We start from the raw sequence: 19,734 nt of genomic DNA, 5'->3' as shown, positions 1-19,734 counted from the left end.
TGCTGAATGAAAGGTCAGGAGTTTCACCAAAAACATTAGGAATCATCCTCTGGGAACCATGAATTTCATGGCAGTCTGGTCAGACGTCAGGACATGTTGCTCTTGACCAAAGAGTTAGACAGCTCATTGTTTGGCCTTGCCTCTAAATCACTTTGCACAAACATTTGTGTTAATCTGAATGACTAAATAAAATGTGCAAAGGAAATACAGTTTGGAACGCGATAGTGCTCTGTATAACACATATGTGGATCTGGATTTCATCATTCAACCTCTAAAAGTCCTTCCCCACCAGATGTAGGATTCTCCCTTATCAGAGATCATCTGAGGAGGATCAGCAGTGGTTTGTGTCCGCGCTGCCCTCAGTACAGCTACAAATCAGACGCCACCGACAGCAGAACTCATACTGTGCAGTATATGGTTAACTCGCTCCGTATCCTCCTCCATTGTGCCTTTAGCCCTTCATTGGAGCAGTCGCTTGAGATCGGCTGTGAACCGAGATGCTGTGTTTTGTCTTTTTACACGAGTCATGAGCTTATCAGCACTTCGAGCCAGACTGGGAGTTTTCTTGGGGTTTTTTTTTTCATATTGGGATGGGAGAGGAGGGAAGAAGGGGGGTCAGAAACATTCTCCACTCCACTAGTCTGTGTTCAGACTGATAGAGAGGCGTGGGCGTGGACTAACTCCATAGTCCTTGGGGGAGATACACACACATACATGCACACTCCTAATCTGACTGCAAAAAATATTCATCCCACAGAGTCATTTCTTCTCTTATCGAGATTACAAGGTGAAAAAGTACTTTTTCTTTAAATTAGTGAAAAGATTTCAAGATTTTTTTTATCTTAAACTACTTGAGTGAAATTCTACTGAAAACAAGAGGACATTTCCAAAATCTTTTAAGGCTGAATATGAGCCTGAAATGCTAAAGTAAAGTGAGACCATGTAACCTTTTGAAAGAAGGAATAACACAATCTTCCTCTTACAAGGTTGAAATAATAAGCAGTAAAACACATGCGTGCTCAATTCAATACACTAAGGTTTTTTTTTCTGCTACAATCTTAGGGGGCGTTCAAACCTAAAACAGCCTTTCATTAAAACAGTGCAGGGGGCTGTGTTGTTTAAGTACCAGTGAGATATGAAATATGATCCAGGAAGTCGTGTTTGAGTAACGACAGCAACTATTTTAATCTCTTGACGATGGTGAGGTAAACAGTAGAAATTCTGCGTTCAGGTTCCAAAGTATTGTTGCACGTATTTGATTGGCCACCGCAGCTCCTTGCCAGATGATGTAGAGTTGCGGTCCAACAAAAGTTGAGCTCAACAGATTTAGTGACTTAGTTTACATTGCGATGTATATACATCGATATCAACTGTGATTAAAACTTTTTGGCCGTTCGTTCTGCGCTACATAAGCCTGTTACAGAGTCGCAGTTGTTTTTTCAGGGCCCTAACCTGATTCCAAACCTCAGAATCACAGCCCACGTTTGATTGACATGATAAACTTTAAGTGCTCTTAGCAACCACCACAGCTTCCATGTCGACTGACAGTGCCTCGATGGGACAGATTCGTCAGTCACTACTGACTGGTTTAGATCACAGAAAACGGCTAACACCAACTAGGAATGGCAGTCCAGTCTGATTATCAGGCTACATTCACACACACGTCATTGTCTCACTTGCAATACAGGATCTCATCGGGTCAGCTGTAAAAAATAAACAGTGAAACACAAACAGTACGCATGTTAGAAGGGTGCGAGGGGGAAAAAGAGGCGGGGTGGAAAAGTAGCATTAGCAGCAGCCGGAGTGGTTTGTAAAAGTTTTTAATAGGTGTGCGACCTGAGGAAAGTGACTGGCTAAGAGTAAACAGATGTAGACTCTCTGCCGGAGTGTGATGTCATGACTCAACCAGGCACAACCGCATGCTGTCACACACAAGTACTCCCTCCATCCAAACTGGCTCTCTACTCACACACACACACACACAGAGCCATCCCTCCTCCGTGCTGCTTATGCAACCAGGGAGAAAAACAGCAGCAGTTGTTGACGGTGCTCATGGCGTCTGGCTGCCAGCGATGATGACTACAGTGAGATGGAAGCGTAGAGGAGACTGATGCCAAAACAACTAAAGCACGGCATCTGTCTGCTCATAACAAAGACTCATTATCGCTTTGTGCTCTGACTGCACTGGATTACACGCAGCATTCACTCATTTATGTCTCCTCATATCAGGGATTTCCTAATGTTTTAATATCAACCACCTAAGGCCATCCTGGCCTGTTATGGAGCTCACTACTTTTGGTTTTTATTTTAAAAGAAGGGAATTTATTGGTATTGATTTAGTTTTTTTAAGGGCTGGAGGGCTGATGTGATGGGCTTATCTGCAGCATCCACTTTTGCATTTCCTTCCCATTTTTCTTGCCTTTCTATTTATAGAAGCATGTTACCCGAAGACCCTGTTTACTGTAAACTGTGCTGCAACAGCAAACACTACAGCGTTTTGATGTGCTAGAAAATAAAATCCTAAGTTGCTCTCAATGTACTTACACACAGTTCCAAGAACACTTACATACATACATACAGGTAAAAACAAGGACAACAGAGCTGGACAAAGATAGGTAAAACTAAACATAGAACTATTATGTACATACAAGTAGGTCAAAAGTAGATGTATATATAAATATATATCAAAAGCAACAATGACCAACAACATACAATGTCTACAGTATATACAGGTCAAGCGTTCTGTAGATTGTAAACAAATAAAAGTGCGAAGGAATAAATATTGAATGTATAAAATACTACTTTATATACATGAAGTAACTTCTTAAATCCCAGGACTGTCATTATAAACGCATGCTGTACGACCAAACATTGTTCAAACCCACAAAAACTTTTGAAATTCAAAGTTGCCAAAGATACCACATATGTCAGGCTGAATTTTAGGGACATATGTATAAAATGATGCACAAGACGTCTAGAATATTTCCATTTGATGGAAAGGTGCACAGACTCAGTGTTTACACCATATAGCTTCAGTGAAGAAATGGACTGAACTGTAAGCTATTTAGCGTTCACATATTTAAAAGAATCCAATATTAATGTGAATATAAAGTAGCAGATATCTCAGCAGACAGTGACTGTAGAAGATTGAGAGTCATCTGCTGAAGAGCAGTGATCAGCACCATTTCCTCTCTGATTTAATCTCACAGGTGATTAGTGTTTGTTGTTGTTGTCAGCAGGACACAGGCAGTAACATTAACGAAAGGAGGGATCGGACCTTTCCCTTTATCATTGCTTATAGTATCATAATGAAATCTATTATCAGTCCAGACTGTCTGCACTGTTTGGGATAATCGGATCAGCTGAGTGAGGTGGAACGAATACTGTATGTGTGTTGTAGTAACACATCAGCTGTGAGAGAATATTTGGGTAGTAGCACCCCCTAGTGGAGACATTGTGCACCATACATTTGAATGTACAGCATACCTAGAGAGACTTAGGTTAGCAGAGACTTTGTTAGGTCTCATGGATGTTGTAGTCCTGTGTGTATTTCCACTTAAAAAAAGTCTTTCATGATGTTCTCTTTAGGAGACGATCTGATGCGCTGTGTCGACCTTTATAACCAGTCCCAGTCCAAATGGTTTGAGGAGATGGTGACCACAAGTCTGGTAAGAAATCATGTGTTTAATGAGTGTGTGTCGCTTGGTGTGTGAGAGGAAGTTGGTAGTTTTTTCCCCCTGTAGGTTTTCATCAGGTTTATAAGAACATCTTACAGTATTTTACAGTAGCTTTGGCTCATTTTTCACAACAGTTTCAATGTACAGAACTCAATGTAAATAGCCAAAGTGACTTGCTGAATAATATATTACCTCATTTTATACATATGTTTTTATTTTGTGTGCTAGCATAAGATTTTGAGTCCAAACTTAGAAGTGGAACATTTGGTGTTAAGAGTTTTGCTAATTAAAACTCTCTTATGAAAATTGAGCCAAAGTCATTTTAAATACAGAATGAACTTTCTCTGGCAGGTACAGATTATAACACTTATACAAAGAAACTACAAGTGAAAGAATGAAAAATAAGGAGAAAAGGTAAACATGAAATATATATAGTCACTTTAAAATAAAATATAAGTTAGCTGGATAATATACCGTATATTAACCATTATATTTCACACATACAGATTTATTACACCTTTCTATGTACATACACATGCCCTTGTGCTCGTATACACAACCGTGTACAGTATATATATTCAGTCAGTCACTCTTGGCCCTCAGGTCAAAGTTAATTTGAGAAAAGGATTCCATTTTTTTTTTTTTTTTTAAAGGTTTGTTTTTAGCTCTGTAGAAAAAGCTTCAGATACTTGAGCAATTGAGGTACTTCTATAATTATCCACATTTGCAAAATATACCTACAAACACTATAGAGCAATATTTGTAAGACATGTATACAGTACTGTGAGTGCAAATAAAATGGGAAACTCCTCTCTAAGACCAAATATGTATTTCTTGGCTGGGTATAGAGTGACATCAAGTATGTTTTGCTCTCAAATATTTCTTTTCAATACATTGCCAAAAGCAAAGCATCAGAGCTCCCGCTGAGTTTTTACATTTATTTCAAAGACTTGAAAGTGAGTCATAAGTCTGATTCCCATAACAGCCTGGAATGTGCCAAAGGGCCTGACCTTTATCCCCTTTCATGAAAAAAATAGTTTACAGTTTGCTAAAGAGGAAATTTGAAAACTATTCTTTGCAATTTCTAAGTCCCCTGTTAGCATTGTGGACCGTTGTTGCTGCTCAGTGTAGACAGATGGAAGTGTAGAGATTTCTCTGTGACTCATTACAAACTGCTCTTCTCCTCAGGAGCTGGAGCGGCTGGAGGTGGAGCGGGTGGAGATGATCAGACAGCATCTGTGTCAGTACACCACCCTTCGGCATGAGACGGACATGTTCAACCAAAGCGTAAGTACAACTTCAACTCAGTATTAAAACTAATAACTACTCCGCACTTTTTTTTTACTCTTTACTCTATACCCATGTCACCTAATCCTTAACTACTATGTAGAACTGACATTTACTTACCTTACTGTAAGGTAGTGTGAGGTAGATTTTTAAAAAACAGCAAACAGCCTTACCTTTATATGCAGTTTTATCATCTGTGGTGTAAAAGCTAAAATGCTTCCACACATTAAAATGGTCTGACAGGGTTTTCTGGGAGACGAGACACAAACATACTGCTTTGAACTAGCAGGTTCCACTTTCTTGCTGTCTGTACAGTCATTCCAAAACATATCTCTGAAGGTGTGTGCTCGCCTCTGTCTCTGTACCACAGACATCTAGGATCCTAAGAAACTCCTCTTCACCACCTTAAGACACCTCTGGAGTATTGCTAAGTCAAAAGACATTTTGATAAATAACTTTTATTCCTGAGTTTGCAAGTAGATGTAAAAGTCAGCCTTGACCTAACTAAAATCTTTGGGAGGCAAGACTTTGTTGATACTGAGGGGAAATTTACACGTTACAGCAGTAACATAAACAGGCCAAGAGGCAAGAAAACAGATAAAGAACTATTTGAATGAAATGTAAAATGAGCAGTGACATTAAAAAAGCTCAGTACAATATATACATTAAATGCAAAATCTGATTACTACATTCCTACTTATGTATTTGCAGTAATAGTGTTTTATGCCTGGCTGGAGAAAACCTTTGTATTTTGCACCTTTTACTGACTTTATTGTACACTATTGTGCATTTCATAAAGGTTTGTACATTAGTATATATTGTACATCGCAAGCAACCAAATTTCCCTCATCGGAGAATAAAATTTGAGTTGAATCAATCCCATCATTACTCCAGCTACACCAGCAGAGGGAGCCATGTCACAAGCCCCTCTGAGCGATGTAAACATTAGGTATCTCCTGAGCCGAGGCAAAAGACATTTGAGTGTGCATTGTGACGCTTCAACTGACCGCTGTTCTTTCTTTGTCCAGACGATGGAGCCGGTGGACCAGCTCCTGCAGTGTGTGGACCCGGCCAAAGACAGAGAGCTGTGGGTGCGCGAGAATAAGACTGGAGAGATCAGGCCCGTGGACATAGAGATCTGACCTCAGTGCTGTCTGACGGCTCTGCATATGTACACTTTTACCCCCCAAGCTCACACTCAGACACGCTGACCCAGAGGCTACATGCCTGAGGACTGACTGGGAGATGAAATCTGTGCCGGGATCATTACTCCCCGACTGATCCACATGTGACTCCTGACAGACTGGGGGATGATCAGTCAGCGCTCACTGGCTCACATCCCAACAGCAACCAGCTGAGGATGATGTCAGTATTTGGGGAGTTTAGTGAGAACCCTGAGTGATGAATGAAGATGTTGGATAGTGATAGGTTGTAGTTTTCTGTTATGCAAGCTGATGATGGCAAAGGAAAATGTGAACTATGAGTGTGAATTGTGAGGCGAAAGGTGAAACGAGGTGATCGAGAAGCACCAACAATGAACTTTTAACACCTGTAAATGCTGAATAGCTTTATTTCATACAGCAGTGTAATGCTACAGTTTGTATGTGCTTTTGCTCTGTGAGGTAATTCTCTGATTCACTTGTGTGTCGATACATATATGACTTCAGAACTGCAAGTTGTTGGCAAAAATGATTTAACAGATGCTGCTAAGCAAAATGCATTCTGACCCAAGAGTGTTATGTTACTGTGTACCAGAATAATATAGTATTTTAATACTAATATCTAGGGCTGTACCGAATGTCATTACATTCTTACATACATTCGACGCTTCTATTGAGGTTTTCAAATGAAGCTTCGGATGTGTGTGTCATCACCCTGAAAAAAAATAACAAATCCTCGAACAGAATCCTCAATTTGAATAAAGTGATTCATCAGATTAAATCAGCTAGTCTTTTTTTTATTAAATCAACTTTAATGAATATAACTTGTCAGTTTCGTCAACAGAAATACATGTAGGCAGCAGGCTAATCCAATAAGGGCATAAAATAATGATGAAATAATAATCGTGCCCTTAGGCCTAAATGTTGTTTTTGAAAGGCTAAATGCTAACAAATATGGATTGAAGCAGAATATTTCGTTAGATAAAATGTTTGTGATTTTGTAAATGATTACATCTATCTTTTTTCAATAATGACTTTTGGACTTTACAACGCTCTAGAGTTATTGGAAATGTTTGGATCACACGAGTCGGAAACAATCCTACGCAGCCACCACTGAAATCTAATTTTACAAATAGTATAATACTAACTAGAAGGGCATTCGGAGAGTGCAGACCTCCGCCAAGGCCAATAGTCCAGTTTTAGCTTGTTCGTAACAATTATATTAGCTTAACAAGCGCACTGTAGTTGTAACTACAACAATTGCGGACAAAGCAGGTTGAAATGTCGCTTTTCTACTTTTTGCACTTTTTCTACTTTTTACTCAAGTTGTCGTCAACTCGAGTAAAACGTTACCTTCAGTGGTTCATAGTCTCCACTGCGGCCTATCCACTCTGCTGTGTGAGTGTGTGTAGGAGCTGAGCTGAGCCCTCGGTCAAACAGAGGACAGAGAAGCTAGCACGACCATAAAATATTAATTTAGTTCATTTTGCCATGGATCTGTTCCAAACTTTAATGGGTTCTTCCTTGGCCCATGCTACCTTCCACCAAGTTTCATGAAAATCGGGCCAGTAATTTTTCTGACCACCAAAATCATAACCTCCTTGGCGGAGGTAATACAATTAGTGTAGCCTAATCTTTATCTGCAACTGTGCAGAAATACCAGGTTTAAACAGAATGAATAGACATGCAAAAAAAAAACCAACTAAAAGCTGCGCAGCATTCAAATGTTGATTTAGAATTCGAATGTCAACCTTGTGAATGAAGCTTCGAACTATTCGGTACAGCCCTACTAATAGCCAACGTGTGCAGGTATTGACTGTTTGCTAAGCCCCACCCCCCTCTGTTACTGTTGCTACGCCTGTCAAGCATACAGTTCTGGCACGTCACATATGGAGTGTACAAAAAAAGCAGCATATCATTTCTGGATTTTGTTGGCTGAAATGACGGCTGTCGCTGGCAGATTTTATTGGCTGTAATTAGCTAATGCTAAAACTCTGTCTCCAGCTGACTTTTAAAAGTTTCCAATTTGCTTTAACACGTAATGGCTACATACATGAGCAGGACAGAGTCACTAATGTTACTCTAAACTCTGATATAGTAGCACCATTGGCTCCCATGAAGTGGATGTTCCAGTCCTGAACAGGTATTTTTGTAATGTAAACTGTAAAATGACATGATAATATAATTAGCTAATGACATGCCCCTTATCTTTGGAAATTACGCTTGGTTACTACTGAAGATAGTAAAGCAAGCATTAGGTAGTAACAGCTTCTTGAAAAAAGACACCACCCTCCAAACTGTTTAGATATGGAGTATTGTAATCGCTCTTATTAGACCCCCATGCACACCTTGAGGGGCTGCCGTGCCTAGTTAAAGTTGCTAAGCTATGATTGTCAGTAAGTGACATTCATTGTTCGGGTCTGGGTATAGCTAACGGTCAATTGCTGAGTACGGAAATCTGAAATTTGGGCACACTTCTTCTCATCTCTGGAAAAAAAATCAGACATCTAAAGCTCAAGAACACTAAAACTCATTTCCACCTGTATTTTACTACATTCCTACTACAAGAATTATTAAGATATATTAAGAATAAAAATCAGCCAATTGCACTTTATACCCAAATGATTTTTAATAAATATAGTGTTGCTGTTCATATGAAAATTATTCTAAAGAGAACTTACTTGTTACACATTTTATTACTGAAGTTGGAAGTGTTGTGTTCACGAGGAGCCTGGTGTAAATATATGGGATGTGTGATTTGCAATGAAAAAAAGCAGTAGAGTGAAGAATGTAAAATATAGTAAATAGCTGAATCTTACACAAAGACATATGACATTCAGAAATTTGGTACTGATATTATATGAAACGTACAAAGTGTTTTACGCAATAGAAATAACAGCCCTATTAAATATTCTACAGTTTTGGAAATATAAGTCAGTTGCTTCACTTGGATTCAGTGTCAGTGCTGCTGCCTGCAGAAGCTAAATGCTCTTTTACCACCATGTCTTGTTCTGTATTACTGCTTAGTATTACTTGACTATTGAGAGAAGGGGATTGAGACGCGTTTGTACATTAACAGCTAAAGGTTGGCATTTTTCATTAATAAAATGAAAATATGTATCTTATGTCATAACATATGCGCCTTTCTGGTTTGTTTTTGCTTTCTGTGTGACATTCTTGTATGACCACAAAATGGAAAAAGGTAGAAGAAAACATATAATAAATGGAAAAGTATTTTATTTCCTAAAAAAACACATGTTCACATTGAACATTAAAATGGTTTGGCCAAGCCTTGTTACAGGTTTGGGCAGTGATAATAAAGATGTGGTTAAAAGTTCAGGCAGAGATACACTTGGACTTTATCAGATAGTTTAGGCAAAATACACTGACATTGTATTTCTTATTATTGACCTAAAATAACCCATGTCTTGATGGCACGTTGTTGTAGCTTACTTGGTAAGACTTTACAATAATGGTTATAAGTCATTTATAAGCCATTAGTTAATGATGAACTAATATTTATATGTAAATAATTTTATGTAATTTATATATAATATTTACAGTAGACAGTCACTCTCAAATGTGATTGACTTACACTGCTAGCTTCACCAGTTTTAACCGGTTTGAACCAGTTTGACTGTACACGATAGCTGCTGTTGTAGCTGATTGTATTCATCTAAGGGTTTTCACATATTTTGCTCGCAGGTAAGAAATATTGGCTACATATTTAGTAGGTAGAAATGTAGGCTGTAGCTTGAAGTGTATAAAGTTTTGTTCAGAATTTTTCATGTGCTTCAGAATATCACCGTCAGGAATCAACAAAAGCTAACTTGCTAACCTAGACTTCTGGGCTAACCGCCTAGCCTTGTTGCCTAAAATCCTACATATTTGCCTGCCTCATTGTTCTGCTGTACTAGCTAATAGAAAATGTTCTAAAAGTTACTAGTTATTTAAAGTTACAGAATATGGTGCTTATTTAGTACATTACCTCTACCTTCTAGTCCGTAGCAGTTGTGAAACATTTAAATAACGTTAACGTTAGTGTACAGATGAGGTTATCTGATTTTGCTAGCGTTAACTGCAGCTTTAGCTCTTCTATGTTGTTGATTTAATGAAGGTGAGGCATTGTTGAATACATTGTTTCTTCTTCTATTTTTGTCTTGCTTTATTATTTCACAATATGAGTAGAGACAACATTGTTTGGACAGTTTATGTGGTACACTACGCATTTTCAAATGGTGAATAGTTTATACTTTAGATTAACAGCTTCAGACATTTCTGTAATGACTAACAATAGATGAATGATATATAATTATTTTGTCATTTACAAATGCAAATAAAAGAGTTGCTAATGCTGTTCATAATTAACTGATGGCTTAAAAATGACTTCTAACCGGTCGTTGTAATAAAGTGTTACCTTTAAGTGGGATTTTGGAACACTTACAGTACAGTTTTCCATATTCAATCTGTTTTTACACACAAATATTACATTATGAGGTGGATATAAAAGTGTGTTGAATTAAAGCAAGAGTGTGTTATTAAAGCTGTGATCTTACAGACTGCAGTAATATCAAAGAGAGGAAGGAATGAGTACATTGTAGAAAAATTCATGGGAATGTACAGCATACACAAACAGGTGACACACATTGAATGGTTTGTTTATGACCTGAATGTGCTGTGAAACTGCAGTTTCAGCCTCTCTGATGTTTCAAACTTCATACTGTACCACTTCTTCAAAAGACATCAGGGTCAGGATGATGTAGCACCTGGAGAGAGTCGGAGCTGTCACAGCTGTGGTTCTAGTCAATCATGAGTTTCTTGAGGGAGTCGAGATACGCTGGGATGAGGGAGCTGACAGACTCGTTGTCGTCGTTGAGGATCTTCTCCCCTCTGCCCTCTGAGCCCACAGAGCTGGGGGACCTGACCAGGCCCGGGTAAGGAGTGCTGTAACCCTGGTGGAGTACAGACATACCTCGGAGTCATTATTCGGAGCAACCACAGAACAAAAACTACCTCTGGGATTTTCTGTTCTTTCTTTTGCCATTCTATCAAAACCGTGCCGAGTTACGGAGGATTTTCGTGATTATTTTGAGCAAAATCTTTGTTTCTTTTTTTCAAAAAGTACAGTGTAATTTTAGTTGATTTTGGAGTTTCTAATGTGGGACTGATCGATGCAAAAATGTTATTTATGAACTACCTGGCATTTTATTAAATAATCAGATATGATCACTTCCTGACATAGAAAGCATATAATACACAATCACATACTGCTTATGCTCTTTTTTTCTGCACATACTGTAAAAAGATGTCTCAAAGGTAACACAAGAAATTGCTACGCTTTGATTGTACTCATCATAAAATACGTCTTCAACTGTATATTAATACAGCTGCGTGCTAAATGAAATCAGTTTATTTTTTAATTTATATTTACAAAGATAGGTTCACAATGTTTCAAGTCTGTATTATAACAATAGTCACGTGCCCAAGTGTTTTAAGACAGACATGCAAAATTGTAAACCTATCCTTTAAATATGCTTTTTGATTCCAAAACTGTCCTTTAATTTCAAATGGACCCATTTAATTTTGAGGTATGCTTTACTTGGCTCTTTTTGACTAAAATCCAATCTAATATGAAGTAGAATATACTACAGCATAAGGAATACTACTAAACAATGTGATAATTACCTACAACTGTAAGACTAAGAGTCTACAGCCATGCTAGCAGCTCTGTGAGGCTGAACTAAATGCTAAAATCATGCTCACAATGACAATGCCAACATGTTGATTATTAGCAGGTGTAATGTTTACCATCTTAGTTTAGAGTATTAGCGTGCTAATATTTCCTAAATAGCACTAATCCCCTAAGTACAGCTGAGGCTGACAGGAATATCATTAGTTTGGCAGGTATTTGTTCATAAACCAAAGTACTGGACAAATATACGTTTTGGCCTGATGAAAGCGCTAGAGGAAAAGTTAAGACATCACCATTACAAATCATCCTGGTATGAATGTGTGTACCAAATTTCATTGCAATCCATACAATAATTGTGGATACATTTCACTGAAAAATGTCGATAAGTCAGGGGATTACCGAAGTACATAAAAAGATGTGGCTCATGGATGCACATGAATTTAATGTGGCTTGATTCTACTCATCAGCAAATGCATTTTCAACTCTGCATCAATACAGCTCAGCACCAAATGAAATCACTTAATTTGAATATGTTTTGTGATTCTAAAACTATAATATTTTATTTAAAATGTCTCAATTTACTTTCGAGGTATACTTGACTTTCCTATAAACTAAAAATAAAAACTTTAATATGTTACAGTATATGGGATGCAGCTACAGCGCTGAAACCTTTCCACCTGTACGAATTAAACAGACTATGAAAGCGGTTTATTAAATTATAAGGAACAATGAATAGGATAAAGACTAATTTCCTAAAATTCTAGGATGAAAATCACTTATTTGATATGGCAACTTAATTGTTTGAACTGCTAACTCCTGGAGGGTTAGCGTTACATTCTAATAATAACAAAATCCAGCTAGAGACCATATCACAACAAATGCTGAAGTAGATGACATCTTATTTGAAGTCACCAGCTGATGGTCTGATTGATGGATGTTACAGCAGTATGCCAGTAAACAGGTGCTTACAGAGGAGTATCCCTTGCCGAAGCTGCCTCTGTTCTTGGTCCTGATCTTGGTGAGTGCTGACTCAGCAATGTCAGCTCGCTCCTCAGCGTCATCCAGCTCATGGACGGTCTTCCTGTACTTCGCCAGGTTCATGTTAGCTTGTTCCTCCTGCAGTAACAACAGTGTGTGATCAAAACAGACGAGAATATCATCAAGTGACACGTGCTGTATGTCAGATAGGTTTTGAGTAAGTAAGAGGACGAGGCGACGTACAGCCTCCTCCACTTGTCTCTTGTAGGCCTTCATCTTGTTCTGCAGCCTCTCCACCAGCTCCTGCATCCTCTGCTGGTTCTTCTGGTCCTCCTCTGACTGAAACAGCAGCTCCTTCAGCCGTCGCTCGTTCTTCCGCAGCGTCTTCACCGTCTCAGCGTGCCGCTTCTGCTCCGAGTCCAACTCCAGCTCCAGCTCCTTCACCTGCACACAGACACGCAACACTCACTTTTCCTGTGGTTGGTCAGCAAATGTTACTTAATGTGTATGAGGTGTTTTTATTCATGAGGACACACGTTTTTTCAGAAAAGCACCACTTTGTAACGCAGACTCCAAGCTGATGACATTTTCTCAGACTTAAGAAAACTCCTCCAGAGACACAGAAGACATTATACAACTGTGTTCACAGGCTGGCAGGTACTCCTCACGACTAGTAAACTGACCTTTGTGTGTAAAAAATGGTGGAATGCCCCTTAAAAGATTACTGTGAATCAAGTATGATTTTCTTCAGTGTTGGTCTGAACAAATAAGATCATTACAATCTTGCTATTCTTTGAGTCTTACCAATAGTTTGGCATCAAATAAAATGTTTTTTTAAAAAAAGTAAAAAATAAAATAAAATAAATTGTCCTTAAGATGGCACTAAAGGTCATCGGGCCATTTAATCAGAGATATTCTGTTTCCAGACCCCCAGGAGCCCCAGACATTCACAGGGTTGCAATTCCAGTAGTTTGTGGTAATTTGATTAATTACAAATATATTTTGTAATATACTAAAGTACAACATAAGAGCCTTAAGGTAGCTCCTGCATTAACATTATGTCTCATCTTGTGTGGCCCTCTGTCTACTGTTAATATCTCTATTTATTATTAATATTACATTCTTCAATAATTGTGTGTTTAATCAAACTTCCATCTGACACAACACAGACCAGGCAGGTGGGTATTATTCCAGCTGACCTAGTTGATACTCAAAGGTACTAGGAAACTACGGTTTCTGTATTGATAACATTGCACTGGCCACAATAATTGCTGAGCTCTTGGAATGAGGCAACATTGCTTAAAAGAGGCCTAACCCACAGTTTAGCCAAATTAGCTTCCACTTTATTTTAGGAAAACCCGAAAGTGAGCACACCTGTAATGTTGCTAATAATCCCTCAATGCACACCGTGTGGGTTCAACTACAGAAAGTATGGTAGCTCACAAAGTTGAAGTCTGTAAACTGTTTACAAAGGAGAGTTTGGGTAATAATTGTCTCTCTCTTCTGAAGAAGTTTGGCTAACCTGGAGGTTTGTTTACAACCTGTCTGCTGCTGTTTCTTGCCCCGTCTGATCAATTTTTAGTCAAGTTTCTCCATTCCCAGATCACAGCAATAACTAGGTAAGGACAATGTTATCATAACAGATGAACCGATGACCAGAACTAAAACCCAAAATGTAATAAACCAAAGTTTTCCTTTAAATGCCACTTGGTGCATACACAAAGCAAGTAGGAATATGGAATATATTCAGCAACTTTCTTTCTAATGAATGTTGATGCACTGTATACTTTATTTGTTTCCTCAAAAGAAATTCAGTAAAGGAGAAACAAATGTGTGGAAATTTTGGCCTAATAGTGGAGCTAAAGCAAAGGTCAGAGGGGTCAACAGCATCATGAATATTCCTATTAGGCCATTAGGTGTCAAAAGTGTTGACAAACCAGACAGACTGACCGACGGCATACCTTTCCCTCCAACTTCTGGATGATCTTCTTGCCTCCTTTCAGAGCCATCTGCTCGGCCTCGTCCAGCCTGCTGCTCATGTCTTTGATCTGAGCCTCCAGACCTTTCTTCACTCTCTCCAGGTGGAGCGTGTGCTCCTGCTCCAGACGCAGCTCCTCTCCCACTCGCGCCAACTGAATGAATTACACCATCCATTTAGAAAACATTATTTCAAATAGCTGAACATGTGCTGAATCTCTACTGCTATAAAATCTCAGTTAATTACAGTGGTCTTTTACCTCACAGCTGGCCTTCTTGGCCTTGTCTGTGAGTCCTCTCAGCTCTCCTTGCAGCTCCTCGTGCTCCTGCTGCAGAGTCTGGAGATCCACCTCGAGCTTCCTCCTCCCACTCAGAGCCAACTGGAACTGAACGCACAAGAGAAAACATTGAGAAAGTCATCAGTCTATGTTTGATTTTTAGCTAATGCCTCTTCAGGACCCCAAAGCAAAGACACACTATGTATCACCTGGTTGTTGAGGTCGCTGTGTTTCTCGTTAGTCTCCTGCAGCTCAGTCTCCAGGGCCTTGCGGGCCCTCTCTGCGCTCTCCAGAGCTGCGCGAGTCTCCTCCCCCTCGCTGACCAATAGAGTGCAGCGTCGTTCCACGGCTGCCTGCTCCTCCCTGCGCTCCTCGTGGCTCCTTACCTCCTCCTCCAACTGAGCCTGCAGCTCCTGGGGCAGGGGACAGCAATTCTGTGAGTAAGTCTCCTAGGCTGCTGTGAAAAAACAAGCATGCTGTATCATCAGACCTTAATCTGTTGCTGCATCTTCTTGCTGTTCTTGCTGAGCTCTGCATTGTTCTTGGTGAGCAGGTCAACCTGCAGCTCCAGCTCAGTGACGTCAGCCTCCAGCTTCTTCTTCAGCTTCAGTCCCTCTGCTTTTCCTTTCACCTCCACATCCAGAGTGGCTTGCAGGGACTCCAGCGCCCTCTGGTGGCTTTTTCTGACAAGTGGAGGCGAGGGATGAATTAAAAAAAAGAGGTATTACGAAGATGAACTGTGCATGTACTGTATCGCTGCAGAAACAGAAAAGCAGGGTTTGAAGGGAAGAACAGTTTAATGAGACAGGTCTTACTTCTACAGATAATGTACTACGGCTTTCTTGGATGAATAAAGGGAGCTAAAGGGTAGGATGAAAAACAATTAGATATAGAGAATTACAGAGCATTAGTGCTATAGGTAATAATAATAATGACACGAGTTAGGAAAATATGACAATGACGGGGCGTAAGCAGCAGTAAAACAGGCACATGATAAAAAGCAGCAAACAATTAAACCACAGAGTAGAAAAAAATAAAAGTAAGTAAACACACATTAAAAAAACAAACATAAATACATAAATAGTCATGTAAAAGGCCATCTTACAGTCAAAGAAAGAAAGTGTATTCGTTCTTAAGAAATGGCATTCTGGTTTTAGAGGAATAGTTCAACATTTTGGGAAATACGCTTATTCGCTTTCTTGCTGAGAGTTAGAAGATGGATACCACTCTCATTTCTGTATAAAGTAGAAGGTTACAGCTAACAAAACAAAGTAACAAAATCTGCCTACCAGCACCTCTAAAGCTCACTAACTGACATGTTCTGTGTCTTTGTCTAATCTGTGCAGGACACTTTCTTGGCTGGGTGCAGTGGTTTCCTGGAGACATGTTGTCACCGTGAGGTTGACAGGCAACCGGCAGAGTTCCTAGAAAGTAATTCCGCCTTGCCAAAAAATAGTCCCACACATTACCCCTGGAAAACCACAAATTATGACTTTACATGTCAGTTTTGGTACGGATGAAACAAACTTGATTGTTAATTAGTGCTTTAGAGTTTTAGAGGTGTTTGACGGTGGATTTTGTTACCAGGCTAGCTGTTTTGCTGTTTCTGTCTGTATGTTAAGCTAAGATAATTGGCTGCTGGCTGTAGATTGAGTGGTATCAATCTTCTCATCTAACTCTAGGCAAGAAAGTGAATAAACGTATTTCCCAAAATGTCAAACTATTCTTTTAAGACAAGATTTTAAAGCGTGATAGTTTTAGCTGACCTCATGCTAAGCGGTCAATACAGCAAAGGCTTGATCACCCTTCATTTTTTAACTTGGACTCAGGAACAGTTAATAGACTGAAGGCTGTTAGGACAGTAAGTGGTTAGAAGTTTAGTTATATACTCTGGCGCCAGACCACACAAGGCCCTGGATGTGATTAATAGCCATTTAAAATTAATTCAAAAAGTGAATGGCAGCCAGTGTAGTGAAAAATGGGGGGGTTTTGCTTTTCTCTGGTCTGTAGTCTGCTACATTTTGTACAGTTTGGAGCTGTTCCATAGCTCCACCGTTGGGACGACTAAATAAGGCAATACAATAATCCAGACATGACTATATATAAGCATATATAATTCTCTCTGTGTTACTAAAATGATAGCATTGATTTTATTTTGGAGATATTCCTCAAAACATGAATGGTCTTTTTCTTTAAAGCACCAGACTAAAGCCACAGTCAAAAGTAACACCCACATTTTTAGCGGTTCAGGATTTTATAGTATTTTATGTCCGCTAAGCAGTTGGTTGAGGTAGGTTTGAATCTGAGGTATAACTGTATATAGTCTGTGTAGCATTGGAAAGAGATGTGATGGTGGATTAAATGTCTTAGGTATGAGGAAAATGAAGGATTGAGAGGAAGCTGAGGTACCTAGCGACTTCTATCTCTTCCTCTTTCTCCTGAAATCTGCGCTCCAGGTCTCCTTTAGCCTGAGACAACTCCAGCTGCAGCCTCAGCACCTTGGTCTCCTCCGCCTGGAAGAAGGAAGAAAGAAAGACTTAAAGCCAAGGGAAATTCATGTAGAGAGTTGTCCTATCTATATTAAATTATAACTAAATTAAATGAAAGCTGAATTAAAAGTAAGCATATAACACATACTGACAACACAATAGGCTCCAAACATCACAGCTAATAGGCAGATTTGCTGAAGCTATGTACCTCCAAAGCGGCCTCAGATTCCTCCAGTGAGGCCTGTAACTCTTCTTTCTCCATCTCAATTTTCTTCTTTGCTTTCTGGAGCTCATGGACACTTTTACCTCCATCTGAGAGCTGGTCTGTAAGGTCAGCTATCTCCTCTGTCAGTCAAAGAAAAGCCACATACAAGTCTAATCAAACCATGGTTACTATTAGCTACTGTGACTGAGAGTCTCTTAAAGGAGGAATAGTTTTAGGAAATATGCTAATATGCTTGTTGCTGAAAGTGAGATGAGAAGATTGATACCACTCTCATGTCTGTGTTTTAAGTAAGCTAGTAAGCCGGGCGGCCATTAGCCTAGCTTAGCATAAATGCTGGAAGCAGGGGGTTACAGTTACAGTCTGTCCAAAGTTTAAAACGACTGCAACCTCTAAAACTCACTAATTACTAAGCTAGGCTAATGGCCTCCTGGCTTCTCCTAGCTTACAAGCCTAGCTTAGCATAAAGGCTAGAAGCAGGGGGAAACAGAAATGTAAAAACAATATTTTATTTCAATTGCATGCTGCAGCTATTTCTGGACAAGTTCTCTATTTGCCCAGCACTTGTCCCATATATCTTCCACATTTGTGTTTGTTTATCGTTTAAACAATATACAACGTGATAATTAGTGAGTTTTGGAGGTGTTTAGTTGCAGTCGTTTTAAACTTTGGACAGAGTCAGGCTAACTGTTACCCCCTGCTTGCAGTCTTTATCCTAAGCTAAGCTAATAGTCTCCCAGCTCTACTTCTGTACTTAACAAACAGATATTAAAGTGGTAATCTTCCTGTCTGACTCTCAGCAAGAAAACAAATCTTTACCAAAATATCAAACTATTCCTTAAAACCTGCTAGAAGCATCAGCCCTGCCCCTCATATATTCTGTATTCTCATACCCTGGTAGGCCTTGTTCTCCCTGCGTAGGGCCTCCAGCTGCTCCAGAGATTCTTCATGGGCTGTCTTGAGTTTGAAGAGCTCGCTGGCGTGTTGCCTGCTCTCCTTCTGGCAGCCTTCCACCTCGGCCACCAGCTCCTCACACTTCTGCTTCCAGTCTCCGAGCTGCTTCTCCAGGATCCGCTGCTTCTTATCCAGAGCCTGACCGCAGCTGCTGGCCTGGGAGAGGGAACATATGCTCAAAGATAACAACAGAGAAGTTCATGGCACCGCTCTCATACGACATGTCTCCTGCTCTACCTTCTCCAGGTCCATGCAGAGCTCCTCCACCTCTCCCTGCAACCTCTGTTTGGTTTTCTCCAGTGAAGAACATTTAGCTTGGGTGGCTTCCACAGCCTCCTCAGCCTCCTGAAGCCTGGTTGCCAGCTTCTTCCTGTGACACACACATTAGTTGGACCACTGAGATACAAGATACAAGTGTCAAATATGACTGTTGACTGCCAGTAACAACACAACGCACTTGGTGTCCTCCAGCTCGTCGGCGTGCTGGATGGTGTCGGACTCGTGTTTGGTCCTCCAGTGCGTCACCTCGCTGTTGAGTTTGGAGACGAGACGCTGCAGCTCCTGCTTGCTCTCCTGCTCCTCATCCAGCTGCTCCTTCAGCACCTCGCACTCCTGCCGCACTGAGCTCAGACTGCTGCTGACCGCCTGCTTACACTGGTGGCCACACCAGAGAGACACATGTGAATATAGGACTTTGAGTGGGAGAGCAAGCACATCATAGGCAAGGGATTTGCACTGACCTTGACCTCCTCGTCCAGTTGTTTCTTCAGTTCTTCCAGTTGGGATTGGAGCAGAGTCTTGGAGCGGCTCAGCTGGCTGGCTCTGCTCTCTGCCTCCTCCATCTGTCGACCCACGTCTGCATTATCAGCTGACAGGACACACAAGAACACTGATTATCAACACACTCTAGCATACAGTAGGTGTTAAGCACAGTGCATATGTCAGGTTCTGTGGCGATACACAAAAAAACAAGCATACAGTGTGATTTAATGTTTTTCTTGTAATCGTAATTATCTCTG

The 19,734-nt window shown here is 40.0% G+C and overlaps 2 protein-coding genes across 6 annotated transcripts in view; one reads left to right on the top strand and one right to left on the bottom strand.

The window, feature by feature from the left end:
• The window catches only part of LOC122867164 (growth arrest-specific protein 7-like), a 62,217-nt gene extending 52,958 nt beyond the window's left edge, over window positions 1-9,259 (top strand). For both annotated transcript variants that reach the window (XM_044177571.1, XM_044177572.1), the window contains 3 exons: window positions 3,589-3,668; window positions 4,866-4,964; window positions 5,993-9,259. In XM_044177571.1, the coding sequence (XP_044033506.1) occupies window positions 3,589-3,668; window positions 4,866-4,964; window positions 5,993-6,106 (293 nt within the window). In that variant the 3' untranslated portion in view covers window positions 6,107-9,259. The remainder of the gene's footprint in view (window positions 1-3,588; window positions 3,669-4,865; window positions 4,965-5,992) is intronic.
• Window positions 9,260-9,344: 85 nt separating this feature from the next.
• LOC122867163 (myosin-16) overlaps window positions 9,345-19,734 on the bottom strand; it is a 67,529-nt gene continuing 57,139 nt past the window's right edge. For all 4 annotated transcript variants that reach the window (XM_044177567.1, XM_044177570.1, XM_044177569.1 and 1 more), the window contains 13 exons: window positions 19,456-19,583; window positions 19,173-19,369; window positions 18,953-19,085; window positions 18,655-18,871; window positions 17,747-17,883; window positions 17,459-17,562; window positions 15,540-15,732; window positions 15,259-15,462; window positions 15,032-15,157; window positions 14,756-14,926; window positions 13,038-13,238; window positions 12,786-12,932; window positions 9,345-11,076 (listed from right to left, as the gene is read on the bottom strand). In XM_044177567.1, coding sequence (XP_044033502.1) covers window positions 10,924-11,076; window positions 12,786-12,932; window positions 13,038-13,238; window positions 14,756-14,926; window positions 15,032-15,157; window positions 15,259-15,462; window positions 15,540-15,732; window positions 17,459-17,562; window positions 17,747-17,883; window positions 18,655-18,871; window positions 18,953-19,085; window positions 19,173-19,369; window positions 19,456-19,583 — 2,111 coding nt within the window. In that variant the 3' untranslated portion in view covers window positions 9,345-10,923. The remainder of the gene's footprint in view (window positions 11,077-12,785; window positions 12,933-13,037; window positions 13,239-14,755; window positions 14,927-15,031; window positions 15,158-15,258; window positions 15,463-15,539; window positions 15,733-17,458; window positions 17,563-17,746; window positions 17,884-18,654; window positions 18,872-18,952; window positions 19,086-19,172; window positions 19,370-19,455; window positions 19,584-19,734) is intronic.

The sequence above is a fragment of the Siniperca chuatsi genome, linkage group LG20, assembly GCF_020085105.1.
Source record: "Siniperca chuatsi isolate FFG_IHB_CAS linkage group LG20, ASM2008510v1, whole genome shotgun sequence".
In the NCBI taxonomy this organism is placed as follows: domain Eukaryota; kingdom Metazoa; phylum Chordata; class Actinopteri; order Centrarchiformes; family Sinipercidae; genus Siniperca; species Siniperca chuatsi.
The sequence above is the reverse complement of the archived record's forward strand: the minus strand, read 5'-3'. Positions and strand labels throughout refer to the sequence as shown.